The sequence below is a fragment of the Nicotiana tabacum genome, chromosome 15 (assembly GCF_000715075.1).
Source record: "Nicotiana tabacum cultivar K326 chromosome 15, ASM71507v2, whole genome shotgun sequence".
Classification (NCBI taxonomy): Eukaryota; Viridiplantae; Streptophyta; class Magnoliopsida; order Solanales; family Solanaceae; genus Nicotiana; species Nicotiana tabacum.
Window position 1 is genome coordinate 95,127,986 of NC_134094.1, and position 13,961 is coordinate 95,141,946.

The 13,961-nt window shown below is 39.2% G+C and overlaps 1 protein-coding gene across 1 annotated transcript; it reads right to left on the reverse strand.

Annotated features, from left to right (window-relative positions):
• Positions 1–10,584: 10,584 nt before the first annotated feature.
• LOC142169737 (uncharacterized) lies at positions 10,585–11,427 on the reverse strand. The gene has a single exon (XM_075231643.1). It carries the CDS (start codon positions 11,425–11,427, stop codon positions 10,585–10,587), a length of 843 nt encoding a protein of 280 aa, XP_075087744.1.
• Positions 11,428–13,961: the final 2,534 nt, after the last annotated feature.

Sequence of the window (13,961 nt, forward strand, 5' to 3'; positions counted from 1 at the left end):
GCTAGCGGGTTAGGTTAGGTACCATCACGACGGTTTGGATTTTAGGTCATGACAAGTTGGTATCAGAGCTTTAGGTTCATAGGTTCTACAAGTCATGAGCAAGTATCTAGTAGAGTCTTGTGCATCGGTATGATGACGTCCATACCTATCTTTGAGAGGCTACATGGCATTTAGGATAAAAATCCCTTCTTTCTTTCCTTATCGTGCGGTATTGATTCAGCTTGAAGCGTAACTCTTTGAGTTTCCTTCCACACATTTATATATGCATATGAGCGCTGGGTATCAGTTGTGCATCGACGGATTGTGGATCCTATGGATGAGGTGCAGGATGTGTTTTCTGTGCGTTGGTGATGGGTCAGTATGGAGGACTTGATGTCGGGTTTTGAGAGTAGCTTGATCACAAGGATTTCGTTTGTGTGAGTACGTTCTTTTGCACCTATATGTCTGGTAGCGTCCCTATGAGAAAAATTTGTGACTCGATGAGTGGATGGATGGCCATATAATGAGTATGATGGGACTGTGGGATGTGTTCAAATGGTTTGAATGTGATGGGAAGAGTTTGATTGGGATGTGAAAAGGACTGTTGGGTGATTGATTGTTGTCTTGATGTGACGTATAGTCTTGAGGTATGAGTGTGTTGAAAGATTTTCACGTGGTTTAGTTGTGGAACGGAGTAGATTTTCATTTATTGTTGTGAGTTCAGACTCAAGATTATGTGATGGCGTAGTAATCGTGGCTGCAAAAGGGTATTGCATGATACCAATTTGAAGCTAAACAGGTGTGTTACATCTTGCAGAGTAATCTACGGTGGTGTGATCCTTATAATATTGTGTGGAGAGTTTCTTTTCTACCAGTGGGGTATATGTGTTGAGATTTGAAGTTGAATTTGGTTGAGAAAGCTGACCTGATCGTCATATAGATGTATGCGAGCTTAGTAGATGATTTGAGGTACAATATGGTTTGTGCTATGTGAGCTTATGAAGGATTTAGTTGAATCTCTTTGCGGTATTATGAAAGTAATAGAGTATGGGTATGATGAGTTATTAGATGTTCTATTCTATGGTATTGAGCTAAGTTAGGGAGTCTGTTATCGACGATTTGATTTCATGGTTACGTGTTGTATTGGTTTTGGTCTGAGACATACTTGTGGATTGGTTATGACTTGCACAAGATGAAATCGAGGATGACTCGAGTAAAGGAATTTTTGGATACGGGTTATGTTACACTTTATAAGTATATGGGAATCATGGGATGATTGAGTTTTTATTCGTGAAAGATGTAGTGCGCATGAAGTAGGAAATTGCTCTGTTGCTTAAATGTGTGGATTACTTCTTTGGGTGTTATTGTGCTAGTGGGCACAAGTCGTTTGGCCCGTTTGGGTAATGCAATTGAGCTTGGAGCAGGATGGATGACTCTCGAGAATGATCTAATGGATTTATGATTTATATGTAGCAATTGTGAGTTTTTTTGGATTAACATATGGCTAGGATCTGAGATTTACATTGGATGGTGTCGAGACTCGTGGTATTTCTATGTCATTATGGATTTTATATTTTGGTATCAGGAAGGTGAAGGAAAACGACTTTAGATTCACAGAAGGTCTCTTCAAAATGGGTATCTCGATTATGGTACTTTTGGGGTACTTAAGAGGGAATACAACGACTTATGGGCCTTAGGTTGGTGCGTTTTTATTTTAGGATCTCTCGGGGTGAGTTTTGGTTAATGATCGTGGTGTTCTGGCAATAAGAAGTGTCACCTTCAGGGTAATTCAGAAGGAACTCAGAGAAATAGTTCAGCTTGGTAGTAGGTTGGATCAACAATGTAATAGATATGAGCGGTTCTTTGGGTACATATGATGTGGTCAGTCTCTATAGGTGCTCGACGGTAATTCTCTTGGATTTGACGACCTACATGGCTTGGTTGATTTAGATAGGTTCAGTTCTGATGTCTTTATTATGTGCTAATGGGTTTCAAAATGCTCTCGAGTATTTCTACAATGGTTAGAGGTGTATATTTCCTACCGGCATGAGGAAACATATTGCGTATTGTGATTTTCTCCTGGATGAGATCAAATGGAAGGTCTGTGACCAATTGAGTATGCAGTTTGCTTGGACTCAGAGTTGATTATGAGGTTCTCATACCGTTCCTACAATGGCATGATAGATGTGGTGTATTAAGTGGGATTGAGATTTCATGTGCAAGGTCACAGTATGGATTTGGAAGGGAAGGTCATGAATTTTTTTACAGCATGGACAGTTTCAGATACTTAGATGAATGTTATAACTACTTTCTAATTACTGAGAAGTGTGCGCATTTCAGAAGGTGTACTATATTCAGACTTACGGATGCTTCATTGGTATTGCGGTACTCGCCTGGTTGATCGACACCAGATATTCAGATTTTTCTTTATGGCACGGAAGAATTATAGAAGTATTCAACTTGGGAAGATTGTGTGTGAGAGATGTGTTAGATATTCGGGCGGTGGGGTTCGGATCAGATACGCCGATTCATGTATTTTATGGACTTGGAGATCAGGAGTTCTCAACAACAGATTGTTTCGTGGCTGTGGAATGTAAAGATGTGGCCAAAGCTAGTCAGATGATAGTATGTGTTATGGATCAACCATTGTGGACTTTCAGAGGGTTATGTATCTATTTGTGGGTGACCAGAGTGTATTTGGGGTCCATTGGCAGGCCCATTGAGGATGTGTATTCTACATCGGGCCGGATGGGTTGACTCTGTTCTGTTATTGTCGAGGGATGTGCCATTCGGTAGATTTGAGCTTATTCGTGTGCTGATATGATCTATGTGTTACTCCCCTAAGCTACGAGGGGCTGTGATTTGTTTGTTATAAGCACACATGGTGCGGTTCTGTTTGGGTCTTGTAGCGGGATTTGAGCGAGATGGGTATTGGAGTGTCGAATGGATGATTGCGCCTTGGTTATGTTCTCTCCGGGCTGTGGTATATTGTCATATTTGCTTTTCCGTATTTATGGTCATACACTTAGTGTATTTGATGTCGAATTACGTGTAGTTGTTGATTTTGGGCATGATGGCTTGAGGTATTTCATATGGACCCATTTTTGTATGGGGTCACGCATTGCAATTGGGTTATTTCGGGATATGATCCTTTGTGTTAGATTTGCGTGTCTTGATTCTACTATATAAGATGGGTTTGTAGCATTGCGGTTGTGGTCGTACTTGTTTAACTTGTGCGATGGTTCTCTCGTTTGAGTCATTTTCCATGATTAGGTACATTTGGTTTTGCTTATTGGTGCACGGATTGCTTGGGTTGTGGTTTTAGGTTGTATTGTTGTGGCATGTCACTAGAGTGATTGTGTGATGAGATGAGGTCATCAGACCTTGAACGGGTGCTATCGGATTTGTTTGCGGTATATTTGGAAGAATAATGTCGTTGATGGTCTTAGAAATTGGCTATAGTTCTTGTCAAAGGAGAGAGAGCTCCATGACTTGTTGATCTGATAAGTGGTTATGGGTTTCTGCGTGCTTCTTTCATCATTGGCAGTGTACAGTGGTTTTAGAATAAGGTTTTGTTTGATATGAGGTTTGTTACCAGTACCGAGTTTGCTTCGAGCAGTTATTGCGGTAAACACTTATTGCTATGAGTAATTGTGGTTTGTGGTATATCATGTAAGGTTACACAACAATTTGATGGCTTTGGGATGACTCTTGGCATGTTCGAGGATGAACGAATGTTTAAGTGGGGGAGGATGTAACGACTCGTCCAGGCGTTTTGAGCATTTGCACTTCGCTCGGTAGTTTGGGGTCATGAATAGCTCCGTATAATGTATTATGACTTGTGTGAATCATCGGTTTTGGTTTTCAGGTTATTCGGAATCGATTTGGAAGAATGAATTTCATCGTTGAAACTTTAAGTTGGAAGAGTTGATCAAGTTTGACTTTTCTGAATTTGACCCCAAAATGTAGTTTTGATGGTTCCGTTAGGTCCGGATGGTGATTTTGGACTCGGGCGTATGCCCAGATTTGCATTTGGATCTTCCTAGACAGATCCGGCACTAATTCGCGAAAGTTAGAAATTCGAAGGTTTGGAAAGTTCATAAGTTTGACTCAAAGTTCACTTTGTTTATATCGGATTCAGATTGTGGTTCCGGGAATTGAAATAGCTTCGTTATGTCATCTGGGGCATGTGTGCAAAAATTTGGGTTTATTCCGGGTTGATTTATTATGTTTCGGCATGAGTTTTGGAAGTTGAATGTTCAAAGTTCATTCAAGTTTGATTTGAGGTGAGATTCGTCAAGTCGATGTTGTTATGTGTGATTTGAGGCCTCAAGTAGGTCCGTGTTATGTTATGGGTTTTATTTGTATATTTGGTCGGGTCTCAAGGGGCTCGGGTAAGTTTCGGACGTGGTTTAGATAAAGTTTGTCTCCTGCTACATTGCTAAAGAAGTGTTGGTTATGGTGTTACGCACCTGCGGTTGGTTTTGCGCAGGTGCGGTGATCGCATAAGCGGTAATGCTGTTGCACCCACGAAAAGGGGCAGAGTTTAAAGTCTTCGCAGGTGCGGAAATTGAGGTACATCTGCGGCCCCGCATAAGCGATGGTCTTGGGCGCAGAAGTGAGCTGGAGCGCAAAAGCGTGTTTGGCTTCGCATCTGCGGTTGCACAAAAGCGGATGGAGATCCGCAGGTGCGAGTGGTGAGCTGGCTAGTGGAGTACGCAGAAGAGGTGTTCGTGTCGCAGAAACGCCGCCGCAAAAGTGGCTCATGTGTTCGCAAAAGCGAAAATAGCTGGGCATAAGCTTAAAATGAGGGTTTGGTCACTTTATTCGTATTTGGAGCTATAGACCTAGGATTGAGACGATTCTTGAAGAGATTTTCATCACATGGATTAGGGTAAGTGTTTTACACTCGGTTTTGATTATATTTCGTGATTCTATCTTCATTTTTGGTAATTGGGTGAGTTATTTAGTTTTGAACATCGATTCGGAGTCGGAATTCAGTGAAACTAGTATGGTTGGACTCGTAATTGACTGCGTTGTCGAATTTTTGTAAGTTTTTGTCGAGTTCTGAGGTGCGGGCCCGGGTTTGAATTTTGAGTTGGTTTTGGGTAGTTTCTAGCCGGTCAGAGGTCGATACGTGCAAATGGCATTTTTGGAGAATTGCTTGGCTTGCTCGGTGTTGGATTTGGCTTGTTAGAGGTAAGTAACACTTCTAAACATGGTGCTGATGGTATGAAATCCTGAATTACGTGTTATGTGATTGATGTTGAGGTGAAGCACATGCTAGGTGACGGGTGTGTGGGCGTGCACCGTGTAAATTATGATTTAGTCGATTCCATGGAACTGTGTAGCTATTTTATTTGAACATTTTTGTTGTACTCTATGTGTTAGCGAACTTGAGTTGTGATTCATGCTAGAAATCATGTTTAGGCTATATGGTGGTACCACTGGGACCCACAATGGTCGTTCTTTGCTAATATGTCATTTGCTTAATTGCAGTTATGTACTCAGTTGCATTCATCATTACATATCGTATCTGAGTCTCTGTTATTGTATATTGTCACATCTTATGTTTATTGTTGAAAGTTTTTGGGAAAATCACAGTTTTCAAACTTATTCATATATTTTTGAGGTTTTCGGCGAAAGGTTTGGGATATACTGTTATACTTGAAAAGCATGCCTATTTTCCATAACTGTGAACAAGCTGAATTATTTCCTGTACTATCTTTATTCATATTTGGACTGCGGGATGTGTTTATATAGTTTGAATATAACAGGAAGAGTTTGCTTGGGATGTGAAAAGGACTATTGGGTGCTTGATTGATGTCTTGATGTGATATATAGTTTCGAGGTATGCGTGTGTTGAAAGATTTTTCATGTTTTTTAATTGTGGAACGCAGTAGATTTTCATGTCTTAATGTGAGTTCAGACTCAAGATTAAGTGATGGCGTAGTAATCGTGGTTGTGAAAGGGTATAACATGATGCCAATTTGAGGCTAAGCAGGTGGTTTATCTCTTGCAGAGTAATCTACGGAGGTGTGATCCTTATAATGCTGTGTGGAGAGTTTCTTTTCTACCAGCAGGGTATATGTGTTGAGATTTGAAGTTGAGTTTGGTTGAGAAAGTTGATCAGATCATCATATGGATGTATGCGAGCTTAGTAGATGATTTGAGGTACTATATGGTTTGTGTTATGTGAGCTTATGAAGGATTTAGTTGAATCTCGTTGCGGTATTATGGCAGTAATAGAGTATGGGTATGGTGAGTTATCAGATGTTCTATTCTATGGCATTAAGCTAAGTCGGGGAGTCTGCTAGCGATGATTTGATTGCATGGTTACGTGTTGTATTAGTGTTGGTCTGAGGCATACTTGTGGATTGGTTATGACTTGCAGAGAATGTGATCGAGGATGACTCGAGTAAAGAAATTTTTGGATACGGGTTATATTACACTTTATGAGTATATGGGAATCATAGATTGATTGAGTTGTTATTCGTGAAGGATGCAATACGCATGAAGTAGGAAATTGCTCGGTAGCTTAAATATGTGGATTACTTCTTTGGGTGTTGTTGTGCTAATGGGGCACAAGTCGTTTGGCTCGTTTGGGCGACGCAATTGAGATTCGAGCAAAATTGATGACTCTTGAGAAGGATCTAATGGATTCAGGATTTATATGTAGCAATTGTGAGTTTTTCCAGATTAACATATGGCTAGGATCTGAGATTTACATTGGATGTTGTCGAGACTCACAGTATTTCTATGTCATTATTGATTTTACATTTTGGTATCTGGAAGGTGAGGCTAACGACTTTAGATTCACAGAATGTCTCTTCAAAATGGGTATCTCGGTTGTGGTACTTTTAGGGTACTTAAGAGGGAATACAATGAGTTATTTTTTTTTCTACTAGGTTATTCTCCTTGTAGCTGATATAAATATATAATAAGCCCTAAACTTGGGAAAAGTTACACAATATTCAAGTAAAAGAAAAACAATGAAAGCCAAAGGTTATTGCTACCAAATACAATGTAGAAACAACATAAAGATAGAGGAAAATTACTAAGCTACAAATTTGAAACAACCAATTGTTGCTGACAACAATGAAATTCACGCACCATTTGCAAACAATTCCTTGTATCACCTACAAAGCTTTCACCAGGTGCCATTTGTTGCAATCCGAAGGAGTAGGTATGTATAAATCCACAAGATATAGAGCAAAGGAGTTCAAACATCTTCACTATAGGGCTATCTAATTTCAGCAGTAGTATTGACACTAAAATAAATCATTTGATACTTCCTTGACGGAATGAGTAGTATTGATTGAGACTACGACTGTAAAATGACATAGCTCCAGACAATTGTTCTACTTGACCAAGTTCTCCTGTGCAACAATAGATCATAGGTGAGTTTGATGTCGTGGATGCCACACTGGAGCATTGGAGCAGGTGAAACTAATAGCATTTGCTCAATCTGTGAAATGACCACGCAAACAGTCCTAGAAAATGTAAGGATCAAACTCGCACCAACATTAGTTGATATGCACAAAACAGTTTAGTTGTTCAAATTTTTGTGTTGCAGAAACCAACAAGTACTGGTGTTGTCAGTGCTGTAATTCCCAACTCCCACCAATAAATTCCCTATAGATTGATACTGGATCAACTAAACTGAATCTTCCATCTTTGAAAAGTCCATAGTTTTGACGAATTTGAATAAGAGTAGAAGTAGGCCCCATGTCTTGCAATCTGAATGAATAGGTCTGTGTAAATCCATAGCAGGGACAACAGAACCATTTGGATATGTTCAGTGCATGGTGAAAGAAGTTTAACTATAGAATATTTGTTGAAATGGAGCATTAATATATGATATTTCTATGCATGAATTCTCCATGTAGTTGTAAAACTAAACCAAACAACTAATTTCGAACCAATCTCTAGTTGCCTGAATAAGTACAACAAATGCTTCCACTGTGTTGATAAACCATACCCAGAATGAGCATTAAAAGAAAAATGCTAATACCACTAGAAAATGGCACATCTCCATACTGTCAGTAAATAGTCCTACACTATTCAGTGCACATAATGAGAGTAATTCCATCCTTCCAATGAATGTATGAGAGTAATTCCATACTTCAAATGAAGATAAATGCCTCATTAATGTGAGCGTATCTCTGGAATAAATTCCATTGGCAATTGATACGTGAACAAGCAAATACTGAACAATAAGAAATTGGATGTCTTTATATTTGGCATGTTGGACTGGAGCTGTAAAATGTATTTGTATAAGATCTGTCCATGCCATTGCCTCAGTTTGCTGAACCTGTCTTGGGAACCTGCAAAATGTAGGAAACAAGTTAGGAAGGGAGTTTGTGCTCCCAGGTTCTTGTGTGGTCTGGGAGCATTGTAGAAGCTTGGTCTGTAAGAGAGGTAAGAGGACTTTGGCTGTTGCTAGGTTTGTATATTATTGTTGTATGTCGTTAAACAACACCCAGAATGAGAATGAAGTCATGCTAATAACACTGGGAAATAATGAGATAACACACAACCATGCCATACCATCATAAGCATAGCAGTAAAAGCAAATCTACGTGAGTGTAGGCTGCTTATTATATTGAAGGTCATGATATGGATGTAAGCCCAGTAGCAATGAAGAAATAGTAGCTCCAATACATAATTATTGGTTTGCTCAAAAGTGGCTATATCCAACCAATCTGCTACACCCAATCAGCTACACCCTACAAAGAGGTGCATGTGTATTGCACATGCAAAGGAAACTAACAATGCTAATAACAAATTGAGTAAGACAAGAGTGTAAGAGTAAGTTGTTGGTCATTGGTTGCAGCAGTTGTATGCTTATGATGACATGTTGTTGAAGAATATAGAGTTGTGAGATACTGGTGGGTGACTGTTTTAGGAATGTTGATTGTATGCTGCATTTGGTGGTGTTGAAGTGAAGAGAGTTGTGGTTGTCTTGCCTGCTTGGCTTAAAATGCTTGTCTTGCCTGCTTGGCTTAAAATGCTTGTCTTGCCTGCTAGGAATGCAGATATATGAGTCAACGAGAGGCAAAGCATTATATGATTTGATCATCAATCAGGTTCTCTTGTCTTTGCAATCCTAATTCAAAGGTTAGGAATTTGTGATTTGTCTATGTTGATCAGTTTTTTTTGCCGCAATTGGTAATTAATAAAACGGCTGAAATGTTAGTGTACCTACAAAAGAGAAAGCTAGGTTAGCAAGAAAATCCGCAATAGTGTTCCCTTCCCTTTGTACATGCTGAAAGAGAATTTTGTAGTTGTTCATTATCTGCTTGAGCTTCCTCACTTCAACACTTATACACCATGGAGTTGCCCATTCCCCATCAATAATCTTCCTTATCACCAAGGAATCAGTCTCCATAATCAGTTGATGTAATTGCCTTTCAACACAGTATTCTAACCCCTCACAAATAGCCTTTGCTTCTGCCATTATATTGGCTGCCTCTCCTAATGCACTTGCTTTAGCAAAAACCAAATCACCCACATGATCTTACGCACAAAAGCCATATGAGCTTGGTCCAGGATTACCTCTTGATGCATCATTTGTGTTGCACTTGAACCACCTTTCATAAGGAAGCTGCCATGTGACTTTCTTAGTCACAACAAATGGCTTGTAACCCTCCAAGAATATGATCAGTTCTGGCCATAAAAGGGGGATGCCTGATAGCCATGGATACCTCACTCTTGCTAGGTAATGTAGTGTCTTGTTCACCTCATTAAGTACCCTATTGCAGGATATTACACCTTTATATTTTATTGTATTTCTCCTCTTTCAAAGTTCCCATGTGATCACCGCTAGAACTGCTTGAAATAATGGCTTTAGTTTAGGACAACATTGTGCATTCCACCATGCTCTTATTACTTGATGAACTTGTATCAGATTTACTACCAACCATACTTCCTGAAGGAAAGTCTTCCATACCTTGTTTGCAGTTTCACTCTTTAAGAACAAATACTGGAATGAGACCTCTTGTGGTTGTGAGCAACACCGGCACTTGGACACTATCATGCACCCACCTCTCCTCCATAAGTCATTTGTGGGAATCTTCCCTTTCCACAATCTCCATAGAAAGAAGGAGATTTTAAATGGTACACCTTGAGTCCACATCTTAATGTAATCAGGATTAGTAGGTCTCTATGCCTCAGAATTTTCCAAGCACTCCTAAAAGAAAAATTTCCTGAAGGTGTAGGCATCCATCTAGGAAAATCCCATCCATCGTCACTAGTGAAAAATAAAACTTCCTGTCTGATATGTTGAGCAATGTCTATAGGAAAAGACTGATCCAAGATTTTCTCATCCCATGCATCATCCACTCTCAAGTCAACTACTTCTTGTATATCTTCATTGATTGCGTAGTCTCTTAGAATAATATAGTACAAAGCTCCCAGTCCAGTCCAATTCCCATGCCAAACGTTAGTTGATCCCCTTTTCATTTCCCATAATATTGCATGCTCCACCTCTTCGCTGGCTTCTAACATTTTCCACCATACATGAGATCCCCCTCGAAATTTGACCACTATTGGCAGCTCTTTTTTACAGTATTTGTTACACATGAAATTAGACCATAAGGACTTCTATGTCCTAAACTTCCACCACAATTTGGAAAATAAAGATCTAGAGACATCGTACAGAGATCTAAAACCTACTCCCCCTTCTTCCTTTGGTAGGTAAAAATTTTGCCATTTTGTCCAATGTCTACTTCTACCTTCATCCTTGTTACTCCAGAAGAACCTAGCAAAGGTTTTATGAAGGTGTTCAAGTACATTTTTAGGTGGATCAAGGATAGAAATTATGTGTGTAGGCATGCTTTGTAGGACACTAGTGATTAATGTAGCTTTTTCCCCATAGGATAGTAGCTTCCCTTTCCAATAGTGCATCTTTGCATTCACATTTCTAATCAAGCCATTGTAATAATCCTTACTTCTTCTTTTGTAGAATATTGGACTTCCAAGATAAGTGAATGGAAACTCACCCCTTGAGAATCCATTAATAGCACCTATAGAGTTGAACAGTCTTGCAGACACAATAGAGTGCATATAAAAGGAACTCTTTGTCTTGTTGATCATTTGGCAAGAAGTGTGCTCGTACTTGTACAAGACTTCTATAATCTTCTCTAAAGAGTATGAATCAGTTGAAGCAAAGATTATAGTGTAATTTGCGTAAGCTAAATGATACAATGGATCAATCCACTTGGGCATGACAAAGCCCTTGAATCTCTGATCTTCAAATAACTTATTTAAATACCTATACAGTACCTCTGCAGAGAATATGAACAGGGCTAGGGAGAGAGGATCCCCTTGCTTGACACATCTTGTTGAGTGAAAGAAACCCGAAGCTTGACCATTAATTAGAATAAAATACCAGTTGTTGGATAGTAGATTCCACACCATGTGGATGAAGCATTCTGCAAATCCCATTGTCCTCAAAACATGCATTAAATACTACCAAGAGACCCTATCATATGCCTTTGCCATGTCAAGTTTGATAACTACATTGGCAGGTTTTTCCCTTAATCTTATGTCAGTAACAATCTCCTGAGTTAATAAGATGTTTTCAAATATACTTCTTCCTCTGACAAATCCTGACTGGTTGGAAGGGATCATAGAAGGTAGTATCTTTTCCAGCCTATCATGAACAACTCTAGATATCAATTTATTTATAAAATTACTTAAGCTTATAGACTTAGGCAAAGGACTTCCTCCATAAAATAGTTTCAGCATCTCATGTATATCTTCTCCTATTATATCCCAACATTCTTGAAAGAAAATGCCTGTGAAACTATCTGGACCACCTGCACTCTCAGCATTCAATGCAAACACTGTTGCTTTTACCTCCTCAATTGTAGGAATCCTACAAAGCTCTAAGTTCTGATCACTAGACACCATTGTAGGTACATTGTTTAGGAGCTTAGAGCATGTAGGATCATCTTCTTATGAAAACTACTTCTTGTAAAATTCTACTGCTGCATCAGCCAACTAATCTTATGACTCAATCCAAGCACCATCATGATTCTGGATTCTCTTAAGTTGTAGCTTTTGCCTTTTTCCATTGACATGGTTGTGGAAAAATCTAATATTTCTATCTCCTTATGCAAACCAGGACATTCCTGCTTTTTGTTTCAAATACTGCTCCTCTATGCTCAGATATCTCTTTAACTCAGATTGTGCTTTCTGAAGAACAATTCTATTCTCTATTGTTGGTTCTTCTTCAAATAGCATTTTCTTTACTCTGACCACATCTTCTCTTTAAGCTGGTTGTTTAGAGATGTCCCAATAAGTGAGCTTACTCTATTTTGAAAGAGCAATCTTAACTCTTTTTAGTTTCTGTTTGAACATCAAGAAAGGGTCACCTGTGAAATCAACCAATTAATTCTGTCTAACTACCTCCATAAAAGAGGCATGTTTTGCTAGAAATTTAGATATTTGAAAGGTTTAGCAATTCCTGTGGTCTGCTTACCACTACTCATTAGTAGTGGTGCATGGTTAGAACCTGTTCTGATGTGGTGCTCCACTTCTGTACAAGGGAATAAAGTCTAGAATGGCACATTGACAAAAATTCTGTCCAAACTTTTGAATGTGCATTCTGAGTTTGCTCTCCCATTCCTCCATGTGAATGGACTTCCTTTGTTCCCCATTTCAAATAGCCCACATGAGTTTACACAGAAGGCAAAATCATTATATTCTTGAGGGTAAATTGTCAGTCCACCAATCTTCTCTTCTTCATTAAGAATCACATTGACGTCCCCTCCAACCACCCAAGGTAATTCCATGTCTCTAGCAAGGTAGTATATATTATCCCATAATTCTAATCTTTCCAGAATGATATGCTTCTCAATATCTTGATGATAAACCATGATAGTAAGTTGCTGGTCAGTGCCAATCACCACATCCCACCGGACCACAGCATCAAGAAATAGCCATATCTTGCCATTGATATTAGATATTGTTGCTTCCATGCCTAGCCTCCTTCTATAGTTCTGAATAAGCCCTGCTTGTGGAAAGGCTCCATGAGTGCTATAATGAAAAAACCATGTTCCCTTTTCGTGTTGATAACTCTCTGAAAGGCCTGCAGAGTTTTAACAGACCTTATGTTCCATATGAGTGTCTTAATCATCATCTAGTGGTGGAGGCTGCCCTCTTGAGCAGTATTTTTGTAGGAAGTTGTTGTTCCTTATGATGAGTTTGCTTCCTTCCTTTCTTACCATGTTTAACTGCAGTCTTAGGTGACAAATCTCCTTCCCTTGCCACAAACTTGAAATTCCCAACTGTAGATTCATCAGCACCTTCATCTTTTAGTTGTTCATTAGTGCCCAAGTCTTTATGAATTTTTAAAGGCAATTCCTTGTGTGCAATAATGTCATGTATAATCTGAGCAGGAGATTGCAGTGGTTTATTGATTTAAATCTCCATTGGAGATCTAGTGGCTGATGCAATTGCCATAGGCAGTATCAATTGTTGTTGACTCCCTAGAAATTATGGATGACCCTACCTGCTCTTACACAATTGTTGGATCCTTCCCATCTACATTTTGAGACAATGACCTAAGTATCTAGTGATATATCTCTGCATCATCATTACTGACCTTCTCCCTCTCTGGTAATATTACCATTTCACCTTCAACGTTGGTTACTAGTTCCCCAATTTTGTTGATGTCCAAAGCCTTCCTGGGTACCTCTGTATTAACTTACGCTGGCATTGAATTAACTCTTTGATAATCAAGTCTTAGTCTTTTATGTGCCTCTGAACTTACTTCACCTCTCCTAGTGGAATAGAGCCTGTAGTTTTTCCATTTTAATTAGGTGAGTCCACAAATGTCTGAAATGGTATTTCCTGACATGAGTGGTTGAGGGTCACATTAAGTATTTCCTTATGCATTCCAAAGCTCCTTTGAACCTAGTCAACGATATTATTTTTGTCCCTGAAGCATTTTACCCAATATCGATAGAGATAGA